The sequence below is a fragment of the Neoarius graeffei genome, chromosome 9 (genome assembly GCF_027579695.1).
Source record: "Neoarius graeffei isolate fNeoGra1 chromosome 9, fNeoGra1.pri, whole genome shotgun sequence".
Lineage (NCBI taxonomy): Eukaryota > Metazoa > Chordata > Actinopteri > Siluriformes > Ariidae > Neoarius > Neoarius graeffei.
The window spans coordinates 23,359,520-23,378,530 of NC_083577.1; the positions used below are offsets into that span (position 1 = coordinate 23,359,520).

Here is a 19,011-nt window from a genome sequence, read left to right on the forward strand (position 1 = left end):
TCTACAAATTAAGTCAATTTATTGCATTTTAAAATTCCACACAAAACTAACTAATGGGACTTTTGTGAGGCAATGCAGACTTACAAAAGATGCCCAAATGCCAAACAATCCATTCTGTTTCTCTATACAGACGTTAACGAAGGGATCTGATCCAATAAGCTGTGGAGCAATGAAACCACAGAAAACAACCTCCACATGCACTGCCCACTGTCTATACAAAATCTCTTCTTTGTCTAAGGAGCGGCCTTGTGACTGAATGTTTGTGTGTATATTTCTTCTCCACAGCTGCATTAATACATCACATCATGGTCACATGCTTAAAGGGGCTTGGGATTAGTATGACACCAAAGTGCTGGCACTTTGAAACGAATGAAATGGGAAAAGCAACTTCAGGAATGTGATCCCTGCTTTTCTCTTCCTACCCCCTTCGTCCTTCCGCAGCTCACATGATCTAAGTCATCTGGAACACAGGCACAGTAAAAGCTAGCATACAGTTATCAAATTATGGCCTTCCACCAAATGACTTTTCAAGTGATTTGATTGTCGTAGACAAATTTCCAGTGTTGGAATAAAATCATAAGGGTTTTGCTAAATTTGTCACGCACTCCCGTCATCTCGATCATTTGGTGTAAGGTGGTCAGGATAGCTGTTTTAAGTCAGTCTTTTTCTCATCTTGATGTTCCAATAAAATTAGCCATCTTTAATATTATCTTTAGTCTTGCCTCATGCAAATAGAGACAATGAAAGATCCCCAGTCTTTGCAAAATCATCGATAATTGCTTGAGAAAATGTTTGGTGTAAGGCTGGTATAACGCCGTGGCTAATGACACATTGTCTTTAGATGTGAGACAGTGCCAGGCTTGAGTCTTTTAAGTCTTTTCAAAGTCTTCTAGTGTATGGTTAGCAAAACGCAACAGAGGATTATGCTTTATAGGGAAGCATGGTGGTGTAGTGGTTAGCACTGTCGCCTCACAGCAAGAAGGTTCTGGGTTTGAGCCCAGTGGCCGACGGGGGCCTTTCTGTGTGGAGTTTGCATGTTGTCTGCATGGGTTTCCTCCGGATGCTCCGGTTTCCCCAACAGTCCAAAGACATGCAGGTTAGGCTAATTACTAGCTCTAAATTGACTGTAGGTGTGAATGTGAGTGGTTGTTTGTCTCTATGTGCCAGCCCTGCGATGATCTGGCGACTTGTCCAGGGTGTACCCCGCCTTTCGCCCGTAGTCAGCTGGGATAGGCTCCAGCTTGCCCATGAGCCTGCACAGGATAAGCGGTTACAGATAATGGATGGATGGATTATGCTTTATTTGGTAAAACTCCATTACCGACCCTGACAAGGGAAACGGAAACACTTCTAGACAAATATTAACTACCACCTCTGACACAGAGGATAAATCTGAAGTCATTTTCTCATTTGAAGTTTATTCGAACTTGGGGCCATAGAGGAATATGAAAGATGTTCTTTGAACCTGGGAGCAGTCCAAAGAACCACTTCCTGGCCTTCAGTACTACACCCTGACTAACATGCTGGTTTAACTTGCCACATTACATCCTGTTTCAGTTTTTGTGTGAAGAACGCATTCAAACACAAGGGTCACAACACAAAAATACTCTGTATCAGTAAAAAGTTTGTACACTCCTACTCATTCATAGTTTTTTCTGTATTTTGATTCTGTTTTTTCTACATTGTAGAATAAAACTGAGGACATCAAAACTATGAAATAACATATGGAACATAATATGGAATTATGTTGTCAAGAAAAAAAGTGTGTGTATATATATATGCACACACACACACTCTCTTTTTTTCTTGACAACATACAGTGGTGCTTGAAAGTTTGTGAACCCTTTAGAGTTTTCTATATTTCTGCATAAATATGACCTAAAACATCATCATATTTTCACACAAGTCCTAAAAGTAGATAAAGAGAACCCAGTTAAACAAATGAGAGAAAAAATATTATACTTGGTCATTTATTTATTGAGGAAAATGATCCAATATTGCATATCTGTGAGTGGCAAAAGTATGTGAACCTCTAGGATTAGCAGTTAATTTGAAGGTGAAATTAGAGTCAGGTGTTTTCAATCAATGGGATGACAATCAGGTGTGAGTGGGCCCCCTGTTTTATTTAAAGAACAGGGATCTATCAAAGTCTGATCTTCACAACACATGTTTGTGGAAGTGTATCATGGCACGAATAAAGGAGATTTCTGAGGACCTCAGAAAAAGCGTTGTTGATGCTCATCAAGCTGGAAAAGGTTACAAAACCATCTCTAAAGAGTTTGGACTCCACCAATCCACAGTCAGACAGATTGTGTACAAGTGTAGGAAATTCAAGACCATTGTTATCCTCCCCAGGAGTGGTTGACCAACAAAGATCACTCCAAGAGCAAGGCGTGTAATAGTTGGCGAGGTCACAAAGGACCCCAGGGTAACTTCTAAGCAACTGAAGGCCTCTCTCACATTGGCTAATGTTCATGAGTCCACCATCAGGAGAACACTGAACAACAATGGTGTGCATGGCAGGGTTGCAAGGAGAAAGCCACTGCTCTCCAAAAACATTGCTGCTCATCTGCAGTTTGCTAAAGATCACGTAGACAAGCCAGAAGGCTATTGGAAAAATGTTTTGTGGACGGATTAGACCAAAATAGAACTTTTTGGTTTAAATGAGAAGCATTATGTTTGGAGAATGGAAAACACTGCATTCCAGCATAAGAACCTTGTAGAACCAGAGCAGGTGGGTGGAGCACAGAAGCATGGCAGGCCAGAACTGAGTTCTCAGAAACTTTTTATTTTCGGTTATACAGGTGGCTTTTCAGCTCATTCACTCTCTCACACACGCACACACATGCATTCAGGTTGGGAGAGAGCTCCCTTTCTCTGCTCTCTCTCTCCTTTTATAGGGCGCGGTCACTGGGGAAGACACACAAACACAGGTTAACTCACATCAGGTGCAGTGATTCTGCCACTTACCTTCCCTGACTCCGCCCTCCATTCACAGACTGACGCTTGACCACGACCCCACTGCCACAAACCTTATCCCATCTGTGAAACATGATGGTGGTAGTATCATGGTTTGGGCCTGTTTTGCTGCATCTGGGCCAGGATGGCTTGCCATCATTGATGGAACAATGAATTCTGAATTATACCAGCGAATTCTAAAGGAAAATGTCAGGACATCTGTCCATGAACTCAATCTACAGAGAAGGTGGGTCATGCAGCAAGACAACGACCGTAAGCACACAAGTCGTTCTACCAAAGAATGGTTAAAGAAGAATAAAGTTAATGTTTTGGAATGGCCAAGTCAAAGTCCTGACCTTAATCCAATCGAAATGTTGCGGAAGGACCTGAAGCAAGCAGTTCATGTGAGGAAACCCACCAACATCCAAGAGTTGAAGCTGTTCTGTACGGAGGAATGGGCTAAAATTCCTCCAAGGACTGATCAACAGTTACCGCAAACGTTTAGTTGCAGTTATTGCTGCACAAGGGGGTCACACCAGATACTGAAAGCAAAGGTTCACATACTTTTGCCACTCACAGATATGTAATATTGGATCATTTTCCTCAATAAATAAATGACCAAGTATAATATTTTTGTCTCATTTGTTTAACTGGGTTCTCTTTATCTACTTTTAGGACTTGTGTGAAAATCTGATGATGTTTTAGGTCATATTTATGCAGAAATATAGAAAATTCTAAAGGGTTCACAAACTTTCAAGCACCACTATATGTGTGTGTGTGTTTGTGTGTGGGTTTCATATTTTCGATTCTTCAAAGCCACCATTTACCTTGATGACACTTTGCGTACTATTAGCATTATCTTAACCAGCTTCATGAGGTAGTCACCTGGAATGCTTTTCAATTAACAGATGTGTCTCATCAAAAGTTAATTAGTGGATTAATTTCTTGCCTTCTTAAGGTGTTTGAGATCAAACAGTAAATAGTAAATAATAACAATACAGTAAATAGCCCTATTCCACAACTGTAGTAATCCATATTATGTCAAGAACCACTCAACTAAGGAAAGAGAAACGACATCCATCATTACTTTAAGACATGACGTGATGTTAAAAAACAAACAAAAAAAAAGTATGAAGATGAACCTAGTGCCGTTTTACAAATCTGTGTGAACAAAATGATGCATGGAATTCCACAACGAATCTTTGGTTAAGAAGGAATTCTTCAATGTGGATTCAAACCTGAGATAATGAGCCCAGAACGGTTCCTGAGAGTGAACTTATGTATTTGTACTCTGTGTGAAAACACCCTGAGAGCTAACTCCCTACTCTGTCAGAGTTGCTTGTTAGTCAGGTAGAAGCTCAAGATATTCACATGACTTTCTGTAATTCACCTCTAAGTTATCTTAAGCTTGATTTGGTTTGACATTGAAGAATGGAAAACTAAAGAGAACAGATTCCAGATTGCTCATGCCTTCATTTTCCTCTGTTGTACAAACAAGTACAGCACTGTACCAAAGTCTTACGCACATATAAAGAAATGCTGTAGACCAAAAATGGCTTAAATAATAATGAAATGAAATGTTTCAACATTAAAAAAATACTATAAACAGGAGTAAGCCATAATAAATGAAACAAAGTCAATAGTTGGTGTGAGACGACCCTTTGCTTTAAAAAAAAATAGTAGTCTCAGATACAATGACCGCGAGTTGGCCTAGTGGAGTGTGTCTGCCTCTTGACCAGGAGATCGCCCATATGAGGATGGGTTCCCTTTTGAGTCTAGTTCCTCTTGAGGTTTCTTCCTCATACAGTATGTCGTCTGAGGGAGTTTTTCCTTGCCACCGTCGCCACAGACATGCTCATTGGGGATAGATTAGGGATAAAATTAGCTCATGTTTAAAGTCTTTAAATTTCCGTAAAGCTGCTTTGTGACAATGTCTATTGTTAAAAGCGCTATAAAAATAAACTTGACTTGAGATCGCGAGTTCTACTCGCGGTTGGGTCATACCATAAACCATCATAAAAATGGTACCTACTGTCATCTGAAAAGGCACGCTGCAATACAGATGTGAGTAGGGAAGTCAAACTCTTGCAGTTACCAGAGGACTAGCCCCCCACTGTAACCCTAGGCAAGAGGCCTAGAGCTATAGAAACAGAGATCGGCGCCGCACCCATACACCTTAAAGAGCTGGTTAGTACTAGGACAGGAGACTGCCTGGGAAGACCAGATTCTGGCGTGGAAGGGACTTTGACTTGTCCAATGAGTGCAGTTTTATAGCAGAGCTCCTGCGAGCGGAGCCCCACAGGCATGGAGTGTGGATACATAAAGAAACCCATCGAGTTGTTTTCTGATGGTTTCAGTCCAATGTGTGCCTGCCACCATACCAGTGTTATAATAATTACCATTCATACACACCGCCTAAGGGTGGCACGGTGGTGTCGTGGTTAGCACTGTTGCCTCACAGCAAGAAGGTCCGGGTTCGAGCCCCGTGGCCGAGGAGGGCCTTTCTGTGCGGAGTTCGCATGTTCTCCCTGTGTCTGCGTGGGTTTCCTCCGGGTGCTCCGGTTTCCCCCACAGTCCAAAGACATGCAGGTTAGGTTAACTGGTGACTCTAAATTGACCGTTGGTGTGAATGTGAGTGTGAATGGTTGTCTGTGTCTATGTGTCAGCCCTGTGATGACCTGGCGACTTGTCCAGGGTGTACCCCGCCTTTCGCCCGTAGTCAACTGGGATAGGCTCCAGCTTGCCTGCGACCCTGTAGAACAGGATAAAGCAGCTAGAGATAATGAGATGAGACACACCGCCTAGTGGCCAGTGTTAGTAAATACCAGTCATACACACCGCCTAGTGGCCAATGTTAGCCGGTAAAGAAATAAAACAAAAGAGGCTGGCTATGATATAAGAAAATTCTACAACCCAGAAACAGATGGGAGCTCCACGTTTAGGCAGTGCCTAAATCTATATATTAAGGACATGAGCTGTAGGTTTTACTGAGCATCTTGCAGAACCAGCCACATTTCTTCTGGACACTTCGACTGTTACATTTACTTCCTAATTTTCCACCAAAACCCAGTAGTTTTCATTACGTTTTCTTTATTAATCTGAAACGTGCTCTCTTGTGTAATATGCTGTTCAGATACAAACTTTTTTTTTTCCTGTAACATTTCATTTTGTGCTGGACAATGAACATTTGGAACTCTAAGATGTTTTTGTACTGACTTGATAATGTAGAAGTCATAAAATAGAAATCTATAACAATGTTTGTATGAAGAAAAAAAAATAGAGTGCCTAAGACTTTTTCACAGTACTGTATGTCTCCAATTTGGAAAATGTCAGAACAGTCCGGTTTTGTTATACATCTTATTTCCAATTACATCTACTTAACACTATTTCTCAAGCAAGTCTTCACCCCGGCCTGTGCCAGCCACTCTCCTGAAATAAACAAATAACAAGCCTGGAAGTCATGTTACCATTCTGACACCTCTAACCATGTAGCCCAGACATCAGCAGTAAATGAAAAACCCTTATAAATTATTCAGTGGCACAAATTGATTGCTTGGGGTGATTTCGTGTGCCACAGAGCAACACTGTGGTACAGCTTTCTCTCATGGTCAAGGAATACTAATGCAGCCTGTGGAGGCTTAGGGTGGTGATCTGGAATCACGATTTTCTCCTGCATGTGCTGTATGTTAAGAAAATGAATTCTAATGCAAATGAGTTTTGGTCATAAAAAGGAAATGCATCCAGTGGTCTCACTAAATTATGTCTTGGCCTTTACTTTATTCTTATGAGACTGCAGTATTCAATTTAAATGGCTTTCTACAGTCTCTTATGCCTGAACTCCTGCTGTGTCCTACTCTCATCTTCCTCTTGTCTTCCTCCTGGCTGGCTTAGACTGACTCGAGTGCCTACACAAGCATGCTAATGATACAGCAACACCATTACGACTATAAGAGAGCAGGGTCTGTCATCCAGTACCTTTGATGCTACTCTCTAAATTACATGAGGCAGGACAAATCAAGCAACTCAAGGCAGGATAAACAGAATGTTACCAAACATACTCAGAAGTACCTACAACATGACCTTGCGTGCGAATGGAAGAACTGAGCGTCATGGATTGTGATTCAGTTTAGATAAAAAGAAGATTGCATAAATCTTCTCTGGTAACTGTGGTTCAGATTTACATGTGAGTATTTGTCATGTAATACACTCTAAAAAAATAAAGGTGCTTCAGTGGGTCTTCAAATCTCTGGATGGTTCCATGGAGAGTCAAAACTCTGTGATGAGCCATTACATTACGCGAAAGGTTCTTCACATTGGAAATGGTTCTTCAGAGCCTGGCATTCTCTTACCATTTGCTGGTCAATGCACATAGGCTATGTTTAGACAAATCTGTCTTCACTGCTCAAACAAATGGTTTAAATGGTTCTTTAAAGAACTGTTGCATGAACGGTTCTTTGAAGCCCTGAAAAAGGTTCTTCTATGGCATCGCCCTGAAGAACCGGTACTGGCCCCATTATTTTTTAGAGTGTACCAAAAGTTGGTGGACACCTAACCATCAAACCCATATGTCTTTACTGAACATCTCGTTCCAGATGTATTCCCCTGTTACTGTTATAATAACGTGTACTCTTCTGGGAAGGTTTTCCACTAGATTTTGGAGCGTGGCTGTAGGGATTTGTGAGATCAGATCAGACACCAGTGTCAGGTGAGGAAGCCTGGAGTGCAGTCAGTGTTCCAGCTCATCCCAAAGGTGTTCATTGGGGTTGAGCTCAGGACACTCGAGTTCTTCCACTCTAACCTTATAGCCATGTCTTCATAGAGCTCGCTTTGTGCACGTTGTCATGCTGGAACAGGTTTGGGCTTCTTAGTTCCAGTGAAGGGAAATTGTAAAGCTACAACATACAAAGACATTCTATACAACTGTGTACTTCCAGTTTTGTGGCAACAGTGTGGCGAAGGAACGTACGGGCATGATGGTCAGGTGTCCACATACTTTGTCTATATCATGTATATTAATTTGGTTTGGTTCATCATTGTTTGAAATGTTAGTGCTCTAGGTATTTGGGTACCACAGATTTTTGGATACACGTCATTCCTTGTCTGCTGCTTAGACTGCTTTAAAATATCCAATTTCTACATCTAGTAGTTTCTTTATACATAACAGGAAATATGAATGTAAAAATGTATTTATGCACTGTTGTCATTTTTTAAATGTGTATAGTGCAGATATGTTTTGTCAGTGTTACTGATGACACATGTTGGTCTCTTTAGTGAAATTTGAGGCGCTTAATGAAGATTAATGAATGTCATAATAACGTGCAATATTTAAAAATAAATGTAAAAAAAAAGTCATGGTTTTGGGTCTTTCTCCGATACTCCTCTTTAATCTGTCAGTATATAGTACTTTTACATGAACAGACATGACATTCGGTGTGTTTTGTATCATAATACATATAACACCTGAATCTTTTATCATTGTTATTGTGCCAGTCTGCCTCTTTCCCTCTCACACGCTTCACCATGAGGCAAAACGAAAAACACACTAAAAAAATTATTATTATTATTATTATTATTATTGGGGCGGCACGGTGGTGTAGTGGTTAGTGCTGTCGCCTCACAGCAAGAAGGTCCGGGTTCGAGCCCCGTGGCCGGCGAGGGCCTTTCTGTGCGGAGTTTGCATGTTCTCCCCGTGTCCGCGTGGGTTTCCTCCGGGTGCTCCGGTTTCCCCCACAGTCCAAAGACATGCAGGTTAGGTTAACTGGTGACTCTAAATTGACCGTAGGTGTGAATGTGAGTGTGAATGGTTGTCTGTGTCTATGTGTCAGCCCTGTGATGACCTGGCGACTTGTCCAGGGTGTACCCCGCCTTTCGCCCGTAGTCAGCTGGGATAGGCTCCAGCTTGCCTGCGACCCTGTAGAACAGGATAAAGCGGCTAGAGATAATGAGATGAGATGAGATGAGATGAGATGAGATGAGATGAGATGAGATGAGATACAAGATGGAAAACATATTCAAGATGGACCCCTGTTTTAGCACAAGGACTTGCTGATACCAGAGCAAAGTTTACCTTGGTATATTTCACTCTGTCATGTCAGAAAGCGCCTGTAAACATGGAACGTGGAGATCAGGAGTTTATATGAAGGAACAGGATGTACAGTGTATATAGGATGGAGGTTTCAGTGCCTCAAACATAAAGGGAGGCTATCTATAACAAGTTTTTATTATTATTATTATTCCTTCAGTATCAAAAAGTAAGCATTTTATATATATATATATATATATATATATATATATATATATATATATATATATATATATATATATATATATATAAAGAGAGAGAGAGACTTAATCAGGTACTTGTTGTGATTCTCACAGTTCTGTGTCCTCCTCATTGAGCTGTTCTGTTCTGTGGGTTCGATAAACGTTCCCTGAAGGTTACATGAGGGTTTCCCTGCAGCCTGATACAGACACTGTGTGTTTCAACCCGTGTGTGTGTGTGTGTGTGTGTGTGATGCTTCACGCATCTGGAGGGCAGCTTTATCCTAATTCTTCCTGAAAGTAAAGACAGAGACAGTGTTAGACGGACGGATTTACCTTCTCCCTCCACGCTGTCGGTGATGTTCATCTCCCGGTGTGTCTCTGTCCCGCTCCCCGCCGCCGGCTGCTCCGCCGCCGCCGCTGATTCCGGTCCGGGACACGGAGCCGAGATAGCGGCCATCATTCAGTGTGAAATCAGACCCGGAGAGTCGTCAGACTCACACCATCCAGGCACATCTGATGCCAATCTGCACCACCACACACCGATCCGCGATCAGTCCGATCTGTCGCACTGATCTGCCAGGAGTCTGTCTGTCTGTCTGTCTGTCTGTCCAAACTGCAGCGCAACACTCCTCCTGATATCACTCCGATCTGCCCCGATAACAGTCTGATCTGCTCTGATCTGCCCCGGTTTCAGTCCAATCTGCCCCTGTTTCAGTCCAATCTGCCCTGGTTTCAGTCCAATCTGCCCCTGTTTCAGTCCAATCTGCCCCGATCTGCCCCTGTTTCAGTCCAATCTGCTCTGATCTGCCCCTGTTTCAGTCCAATCTGCTCTGATCTGCCCCTGTTTCAGTCCAATCTGCCCCTGTTTCAGTCCAATCTGCCCTGATCTGCCCTGGTTTCAGTCCAATCTGCTCTGATCTGCCCCGGTATCAGTCCAATCTGCCCTGATCTGCCCTGGTTTCAGTCCAATCTGCTCTGATCTGCCCCTGTTTCAGTCCAATCTGCTCTGATCTGCCCCTGTTTCAGTCCAATCTGCTCTGATCTGCCCCTGTTTCAGTCCAATCTGCCCCTGTTTCAGTCCAATCTGCCCTGATCTGCCCTGGTTTCAGTCCAATCTGCTCTGATCTGCCCCGGTATCAGTCCAATCTGCCCTGATCTGCCCCTGTTTCAGACAGTCTAATCTGCTCTGATCTGCCCCGGTATCAGTCCAATCTGCCCTGATCTGCCCCTGTTTCAGACAGTCTAATCTGCTCTGATCTGCCCCGGTATCAGTCCAATCTGCCCTGATTTGCTCCTGTTTCAGTCCAATCTGCCCTGGTTTCAGTCCAATCTGCTCTGATTTGCCCCGGTTTCAGTCCAATCTGCCCCAGTATCAGTCCAATCTGCCCTGATTTGCCCCAGTTTCAGTCCAATCTGCCCCAGTATCAGTCCAATCTGCCCTGATCTGCCCCTGTTTCAGTCCAATCTGCCCCAGTTTCAGTCCAATCTGCCCTGATCTGACTCTGTTTCAGTCCAATCTGCCCTGGTTTCAGTCCAATCTGCTCTGATCTGCCCCGGTATCAGTCCAATCTGCCCTGATTTGCCCTGGTTTCAGTCCAATCTGGCCCAGTATCAGTCCAATCTGCCCTGATCTGACCCTGTTTCAGTCCAATCTGCCCCAGTATCAGTCCAATCTGCCCTGATTTGCCCCTGTTTCAGTCCAATTTGCCCCGGTATCTGACTGATCTGCCCCGGTATGTGTCCAATCTGCCCTGATCTGCCTGATCTGCCCCGAACACCCTGATGCAGTCCAGTCTCTCTCCGAGCTGCCTGAGTTCAGTGAATCTGATAGTGAGGGCGTGTTTCCTCTTTCCTTGTTTGAGACCAAGTTGTCGTCAAATGACTTAAATTTCCATTCGAGCAGCTGAATGAACGTGAAGCGCATGAGAACACTGTGGACAGTTTTGAAACAGCGACAGAACTCGTGTGTGTGTGTGTGTGTGTGTGTGTGTGTGTGTGTGTGTGTGTGTGGGAGAGAGAGCGTGTGCAGCATGCCCATCTGATTAGTGTAAATGTAACTCCTGTAGCATCTAAACCAGTCATTCAGCTCCTCGGTCCAGAACGCAGTGTCTCTGACTGCATGTTGACAGAAATGTCAGTCATGAGGCAGCTAAAAAGCAGTTAATGACTGTGCAGCAGAACCAGACTCAATTTATTCCTTCACGCTGTTGTTTTTGCAGCATGGCTAATGTTGTTGTTGTGTGCTTTGGGGGACATCTGAGGTGATTGCAGGTTTCTACTTGTGTTTAGTTTCTCAAAATCCATACCACTCAAGCCCTTTTTACACAAAGATCTGGTAATATCACCATAAAGAAGACCCCTTTGGGTGTTTACACTGAACTAAATAAAGTTGACATATAGCCGTGCCAGTGTGTATTTTCACGCAGCGTGCTGGTGTTCTGCAACCAGAGTTGTGACATGGTGATGAGCGTTGGCATCTAGTATGAGGTATAACACACTCCGCCTTGGAAATAAAAATACCACAAGCATACCAGCATTGCTTTCAAAACAATCACTGAGTGTTGAAATGGTTTTGTTATCCTGCGCATTTATACCACCCTTCAAACATCAGCAAAGTCACTGTATGATCAGAAATATGTTGGAGGAGAAAGTGAAGAGAAGTAGGAAGCAATTCGTAGAAAGGTGCGAAGACCTTCGATGCTGTACATGGAGATGTTTGAATTCCTTCTGGTCTCAGAAAGAAGAATGTCTCATCTCATCTCTTTATCTGTAGCCGCTTTATCCTGTTCTACATGGTTGCAGGCAAGCTGGAGCCTATCCCAGCTGACTACGGGCGAAAGGCGGGGTACATCCTGGACAAGTCGCCAGATCATCGCAGGGCTGACACATAGACACAGACAACCATTCACACTCACATTCACACCTACGGTCAATTTAGAGTCACCAGTTAACCTAACCTGCATGTCTTTGGACTGTGGGGGAAACCGGAGCACCCGGAGGAAACCCACGCGGACACGGGGAGAACATGCAAACTCCGCACAGAAAGGCCCTCGCCGGCCACGGGGCTCGAACCCGGACCTTCTTGCTGTGAGGCGACAGCGCTAACCACTACACCACCATGCCGCCCGAAAGAAGAATGTAAAAAAAAAAATCCCCTGTTCCACCGTGCTGGTTGGTCCTTCTGTTAATATCAATCATTCTGGTTTAGAGATGGAACAATACAGACCCCCGTTCCACATTCAGATGTTTTACACAGAACATGAATCAGAATAAAGGTGTAAGATTTCCACCTTGAACAAGATGTGTACAAGTGGGAGGAAGATGGAGACGGTCAACCCAGTCAGGCCCTGTGTAACTTACTTACTTAGGGTGGCTTCATCATCTGAGATGCTATGGTACGCCACCACACATGTTTGTCTAGCATCAGGCTCTCTATCTCATCAACACTATCAAGCTTGGTGTCTCTGTAAAGCATGTCAAGGAATGTAAGGTGGGAACGCCTGCGTCCTCGCTCTCCATGCTTCGCGTCCCAGAACAGCAGTTTGTGTACCAGTATGTCGTCTTATGTGACCTGCGAACTTCATCCTCCTCTCTTGGATTTTGGTGGTCACTCTGGGTAGGTTTCCATAGACTATTTTGTTGCTGATCTTGTCAAACTAGCTGATGTTGAGCGCCATTCGTAGCATGTTTGTACTGTATAACAGCTGTCGACGCACTTAGCGAGTGCTTTAGGTATGGTCCATGTTTGTGACCCATACAGGAGAATGGATTCTACTGTGGCCAGAAAAGTCTGATCTTTAACTCTCTTCTCAATGTGTAATGAGAAACTCCCTGTGTAATGGCGTGCAAATTCACACGCGCCACATAAACGCAATAGTTCAGCAATTTGTGCTCAAATGCAAAAATATAAACCATGCAGTAAAAATGGAAGAAACAGAAACAGACAACTAGGAAATACTAAAAAGGTGCTGAAAATGTTCAACGATTGTACAGTAGCTCCCTGCACCACTGAGTGTCAATCGCATTCAAGGACGCATTATCCTAATGGGCTTCATGGGCAGCTGCCCAGGGCCTCGGCCACTAGGGGGCCTCGGAAGTAGCGAGATCGGAAAATATGAAATGATATTTTCAGAAGTTTTGATCATATTGATAACATTTTTGATGCATTTCGCCACCCGTAAAGAAGCCCACCTTGTCCCGTCGCATAAATCGCCCGTTATTGTCAATATGATCACTGTCCACCATGTCTTCACACGCTACATCAGCTTGAGTTCAATGATTTAATTAATGACTTCGCTTTCCAGAAAAGTAGGAAAGTGCCCTTGTAAGTTGACCCGTGGCTGTCAACATGGGCGCCGCCAGGGGGGGAAAGGTTAGAACAATTCTAGGGGCCCAGCACTGCCATGGGGCCCTTTAAGGGGCTGATAATATGCTTTTAATGATTTTAATAAGACTTTTGAAATAACAACAATGCAATATTCCATCTGGTAAAATGAGCTAATTGAACAAGGTTGCCTATTTCTTGAGTTCTTCAACATATTGTCATTTAACCGTCCCCCTTTTGCGAAATGGTACGGTCCAGTTCTGGTAGAAGCGCGATGCGTTAAATCTGTGTGCTGATCAGTGCAACGCTACTTGCTGCTGTGTCGCGGTGCAGCAGCCAGCCAGCAGTGGAGTGCGTACAGTCTATGATCGCTAAATATGAAGAGTGGCTGTCAAAAACGTAAAGAAAGGCAGCTGAAAGCTGAGAGGGACCGGAGAGGCAGGAAACTGGTCACTCAGTTTTTCCCAAAGAAAGGTAGCTATCACTCACATGTGTGTTCAAAATATTAGCGAATGGTAGCTGAACAGTATGAACGTGGTTGGATTAGCCTGTCAAGAGAACACTTTTACAGTTTGTACAGTGACATTTTTTCCATTTTAATAACTGAACTGACTTGTGTGATAAACAAGATGAAATATTACGTTATGCTGGTGCTAATAACTAGTGCTAATAACCAGTTTCATAACTAATGGGGTGCCCTAAATATGCACAGATTCAGCCTCAGGGGGACCTCCGCCCCACCAAACCACTGAACCCCCCTTTGGAGAAGGAGGTAAGCAGCAATACAACCCATAAATGCTTTAGGATTGAAGTTTTTAATGAGCGAGCGCCATATACAGTTTGCTAGATTAAAGTGTTGCTAATAACGGACACCAGTCAAGTGTTTGACATGGTTACGTGTGTGGAATGTTCACACATTCTAAACCATTGGTTTCAAATTGAGGAGCTGGAGAAAGCGCAGCACACATAAAAGAGGGATAGAGGTTACAACATATGAAGAAATACGCACGTAATTGATCAAATTGAAATGTCACTCCGTGACATTTCACTACCAATTGTCCTAGCACAAGAAGGCATGTGGCAAAATCTTGAATTTTCATTTGTGATTGTAAATGCACCAGAATTAGTCACTGACCAGTTTTCATCTAGTCCCTGGTAGGTTAATACATAAAATGTAATAACAAAGTCACAAACTCAAGGTCCATGGGCTATCAAAAGTCAAATAATGACAATAGTGCAATTGTGACGAGGGTGGGCAAAGTTGGGGGGCCCAAAATTCTAATCTTTCATGGGGCCCAAAATTTCTGGCGGCGCCCCTGGCTGTCAAACTGAATGCGCAAAGCTGTGTGCCACTGCTGTTTGGGACATTACATGTGTGAAAGGATGAAATGTTTCACATAGCCTAACATTTTGAGATTTATTTCTGAGAAGCAAGATATTTTTCTTTCTTTGTTATCGCTCTTTGTTTTCACAAGTTAAAAGTCGCCTGGATTCCAAAATGAAAACGAACGGTTATATACCAAATGAATGTTCTTGTTCTGAATACTAAAGAAGCTGTTGTAGGCCGAGGTTATGTTCTTGACGTGTTGTTCATTGACTCACTCATTCAAAGGCTTCTTGAGGCTAAACTTTAGTTAACCAGACTTGTTAACCGTGATGTCTGATGGATTTTTTTCACCATGCAATTGCCTATTTCACCATTGCTTTTTCTCGATAAAATAGGTGTTAATGGATATAAAGTTTTATCGTTCAGTGGTATTTCTAATTGTGCCACTGTCATTATTTAAGTTTCTGTGTCTAGTTAGACAGGCACGTCTGAGGGGGTGAATTTGCTGAGCGCAGTTGACAACAGGTGGGGGTGGGGCCTCAGGGGGGTGTCTGCCCGCCCAGGGCCTCGGCAAGGGTTAACGCAGCCCTGATAGTATTTATTTGGAAATCAGCACAAAGAAAACAATGAGGCCAAATGTTACATCAGCCAATCCTTTGACAGCAGCACAGTTCATCAAATCATGCAGATACAAATCAAGAGCTTCAGTTAATGTTCACTTCAAACATCAGAATGGGAAAAATTGTGATCTCAAAGTGTGACTTTCCATGTGGCCTGCACTGCAAAAAATAAAAATCTTAGGAAGTTTATTTGTCTATTTTCAAGTCAAAACATCTAGCCACCCTTATTATAAGACATAATTGCCCAACAAGCAAAACCTCATTTAGCTAGAAAGGCTAGTTTTTAGACAGTCCATCTTGAAAATCTTGTATAGATAAAATGTCTTGAAAAAGTCTTATTTGGAGCACCTTTGAAAATAAAACAAGGTTTTTTTTTAAAACAAGTAAGTACATTTTGGACATTTGTCAAATGCGGTTCATCTTGTTTCAAGAAAAAAAACAAAGTATGCTTGTTTTGGGAATAAATGAACTTTACTGAAAATTTTGAATCTTTCATTACAATTCATATATTTCAAAACATATACTCTAGACCAGACAAGTGCCTTCAAAAAGGCTATGAGTGAGTGGAGGGCGTTTTAGTGAGGTCTTTTTGGAATGCTGTGAGTTAAGTTCAGTGTTTTTTTTGTTTGTTTGTTTGTTTGTTTGTTGTTGTTTTTTTGTACCTGATCTTGTAAATCCCTCATACACATGAATAGTCAGTGCCCCCAAAATGCACTGTTGCTTTGGTGTTGTGTAAGCACTGTAAGTCAAAATGCATAGACTTTTTTTTTTTGGTGCCTGAGGTCCTGGGGAAGTGGAATCTTAAGAGATGTTTTAATGTTTGAATGTTGAAATGGGAAAAAAAAAAAAAAAAAAAACTTGTAATACTACACATGTCGTCAACTTGATTCAAGATAGTCTCTGGTCTCATATCTAGAGTATTTTACTAATTACAGGTCACAAAAGGAGAATCTTTTAAGCTAGCAATGCTTAGTTGTAGAATTTAACAATCCTAATATTAGTATATTTATCTTAAAGTGCCATTCCACCATTGGATGTATTTTTTTGGCATAAAATACAATATATTTTATGACAACATGACTAGACAGATAAATCTTTTAGCTTCAAAATGATATATCAAACATAATTTTTTGACAATGACAAGTATATTAATTTTGCGACCAAAGTCACCTACCCTTTTAATTTCCGCATGGTAGTGAAACGTGATGTCATCGGCAGGTTCCCCTTCTTGTGTACCACGTCACATGTGACATGGCACAGATTATCAGCAATGGCGGATAGAACGCGATTGTCAGCTTCGGAAAAGAAGCGAAGGAAAATAGCAAGTGATGCCCAAAGGAGACGGTCGATGGTGAATATCAGCACAGCAATCGACAAGTGGAAATCGCGTTCTATCCGCCATTGCTGATAATCTGTGCCACGTCACACGTGACGTGGTACACAAGAAGGGGAACCTGCCGATGACATCACGTTTCACTACCGTGCGGAAATTAAAAGGGTAGGTGACTTTGGTAGCAAAATTAATATACTTGTCATTGTCAAAAAATTATGTTTGATATATCATTTTGAAGCTAAAAGATTTCTCTGTCTAGTCATGTTGTCAAAAATATATTGTATTTTATGCCAAAGAATACATCCAATGGTGGAATGGCACTTTAAATTCAGTTTTTACTGCTAAGACTTTGTCATGAATTTAAGTGAAATACCCTTAAAATGAAATAAATAAAAATGACTTGAATGGCTAAATGTAAGAAGTACGATCTTGTTATAAGAACTATTTTGATTATTTTGAGTTAATCAGATCTCGCATAATAAGTTCCCCGATCTTATTTTGGAATTATTTCATCTAAAAACAGGTTAGATTTTTCATCTTACTTTAAGAAATCTTACCAAGTCAAATTTGACTAGTTCCATTGGCAGATTTTTTTCACCTGATTCAAGCAAATATGCTTTGTTTTAATCTTTTATTTCTTATTTTTGAAAGGCCATTTTTTGCAGTGTGGGTGTTAGTTTGAACCAGATGGACTGGTTTGAGTATTTAAGAAACTGCTGATCTCCTGGGGTTTTCACACAACAGTCTCTAGAGTTTACAAAGAATGGTGCGAAAAACAAACAAACAAAAAAAACCCATTGAGTCAGCAACAGTTCTGTGGGTGGAAACAAACCTTGTTGATAAGAGAGTCAAAGTCCTTCCTGCACCATACATGGCACACATGGCAGCACCGATCTCTATTTCATAGCCCTCGGCCTCTCACCTATGTTACATAGCCAGGATTACAGTGGGGGATTAGTCCTCTGGTAACCACAAGAGTTTGACTCCCCACTCCCATCTGTATTACAGTGCGCCTTGCCAGATGGCACCATTTTTATGATGGTCTTTTGCATGACATGACTGTGAGTAGAACTTGCAATCTCCCAATCGAGAGGCAGACACGCTAACTACTAGGCCACTCGACGGTTGATAAGAGAGGTCAGAGGAAAATGGCCAGATTGGTTCGAGCTGCTAGGAAGGATATAGCAACTCATATAATCACTCTTTACAACCATGGTGAGCAGAAAAGCATCTCAGCTGGAGTATGCAACAACAGAAGACCACATTGGGTTCCAATCCTGCCAGCCAAGAACGGGAATCTTAGAATCAAGAACAAGTTCCTATTAAAGTGGCTGGTGTGTGTAGTTTTTCAGGAAGAATGTAAAATGTAGCCTCTTTTTTAAAAAAATATTTTTTAACAAATGCTCTCATTACACGGCACGGTGGTGTAGTGGTTAGCGCTGTCGCCTCACAGCAAGAAGGTCTGGGTTCGAGCCCCGTGGCCGAGGAGGGCCTTTCTGTGCGGAGTTTGCATGTTCTCCCCGTGTCCGCGTGGGTTTCCTCCAGGTGCTCCGGTTTCCCCCACAGTCCAAAGACATGCAGGTTAGGTTAACTGGTGACTCTAAATTGACCGTAGGTGTAAATGTGAGTGTGAATGGTTGTCTGTGTCTATGTGTCAGCCCTGTGATGACCTGGCGACTTGTCCAGGGTGTACCCCGCCTTTCGCCCGTAGTCAGCTGGGATAGGCTCCAGCTTGCCTGCGACCCTGTAGAAGGATAAAGCAGCTAGAGATAATGAGATGAGATGAGATGAGATGCCCTCATTACATAAAACAGCCAATAGGGGGCAGAATTGGTGCAGGATTTCATGCTCCATTTGTTCTTCTTTTGATGGTCTTTTCAGGACAGTTATGACTGTTCTTGTGCCAGTTGTGTACAAAACACAAGCCTTTGTAAATTCTGGTATAATTACAATGCATATGCTCAAATCATATAGAGGTGTAATTATTATTCTGCTTGTTTGGTCACTATGGCTTGACTCGAATGGGGACTGCAGAGGGGATGATTTTGATTGGTCAGTATGATCAGGGAAGAGGACAAATGTTTACTTTGTGTTAAGCTGAGCTTCAGGTTCATAGGCTGACTTTAACCCTTTTCCCACTCTGAAACTCTGAACTGTGTTTAGGACTGTCTCATCTGTGGAGAAA

At 42.5% G+C, this 19,011-nt stretch overlaps 1 protein-coding gene across 1 annotated transcript in view; it reads right to left on the reverse strand.

Moving 5' to 3' along the window:
• The window catches only part of tmem163a (transmembrane protein 163a), a 115,414-nt gene extending 104,404 nt beyond the window's left edge, over positions 1–11,010 (reverse strand). Inside the window, exon 1 of the mRNA XM_060928625.1 lies at positions 9,556–11,010. Coding sequence (XP_060784608.1) covers positions 9,556–9,682 — 127 coding nt within the window. The 5' untranslated portion in view covers positions 9,683–11,010. The remainder of the gene's footprint in view (positions 1–9,555) is intronic.
• Positions 11,011–19,011: the final 8,001 nt, after the last annotated feature.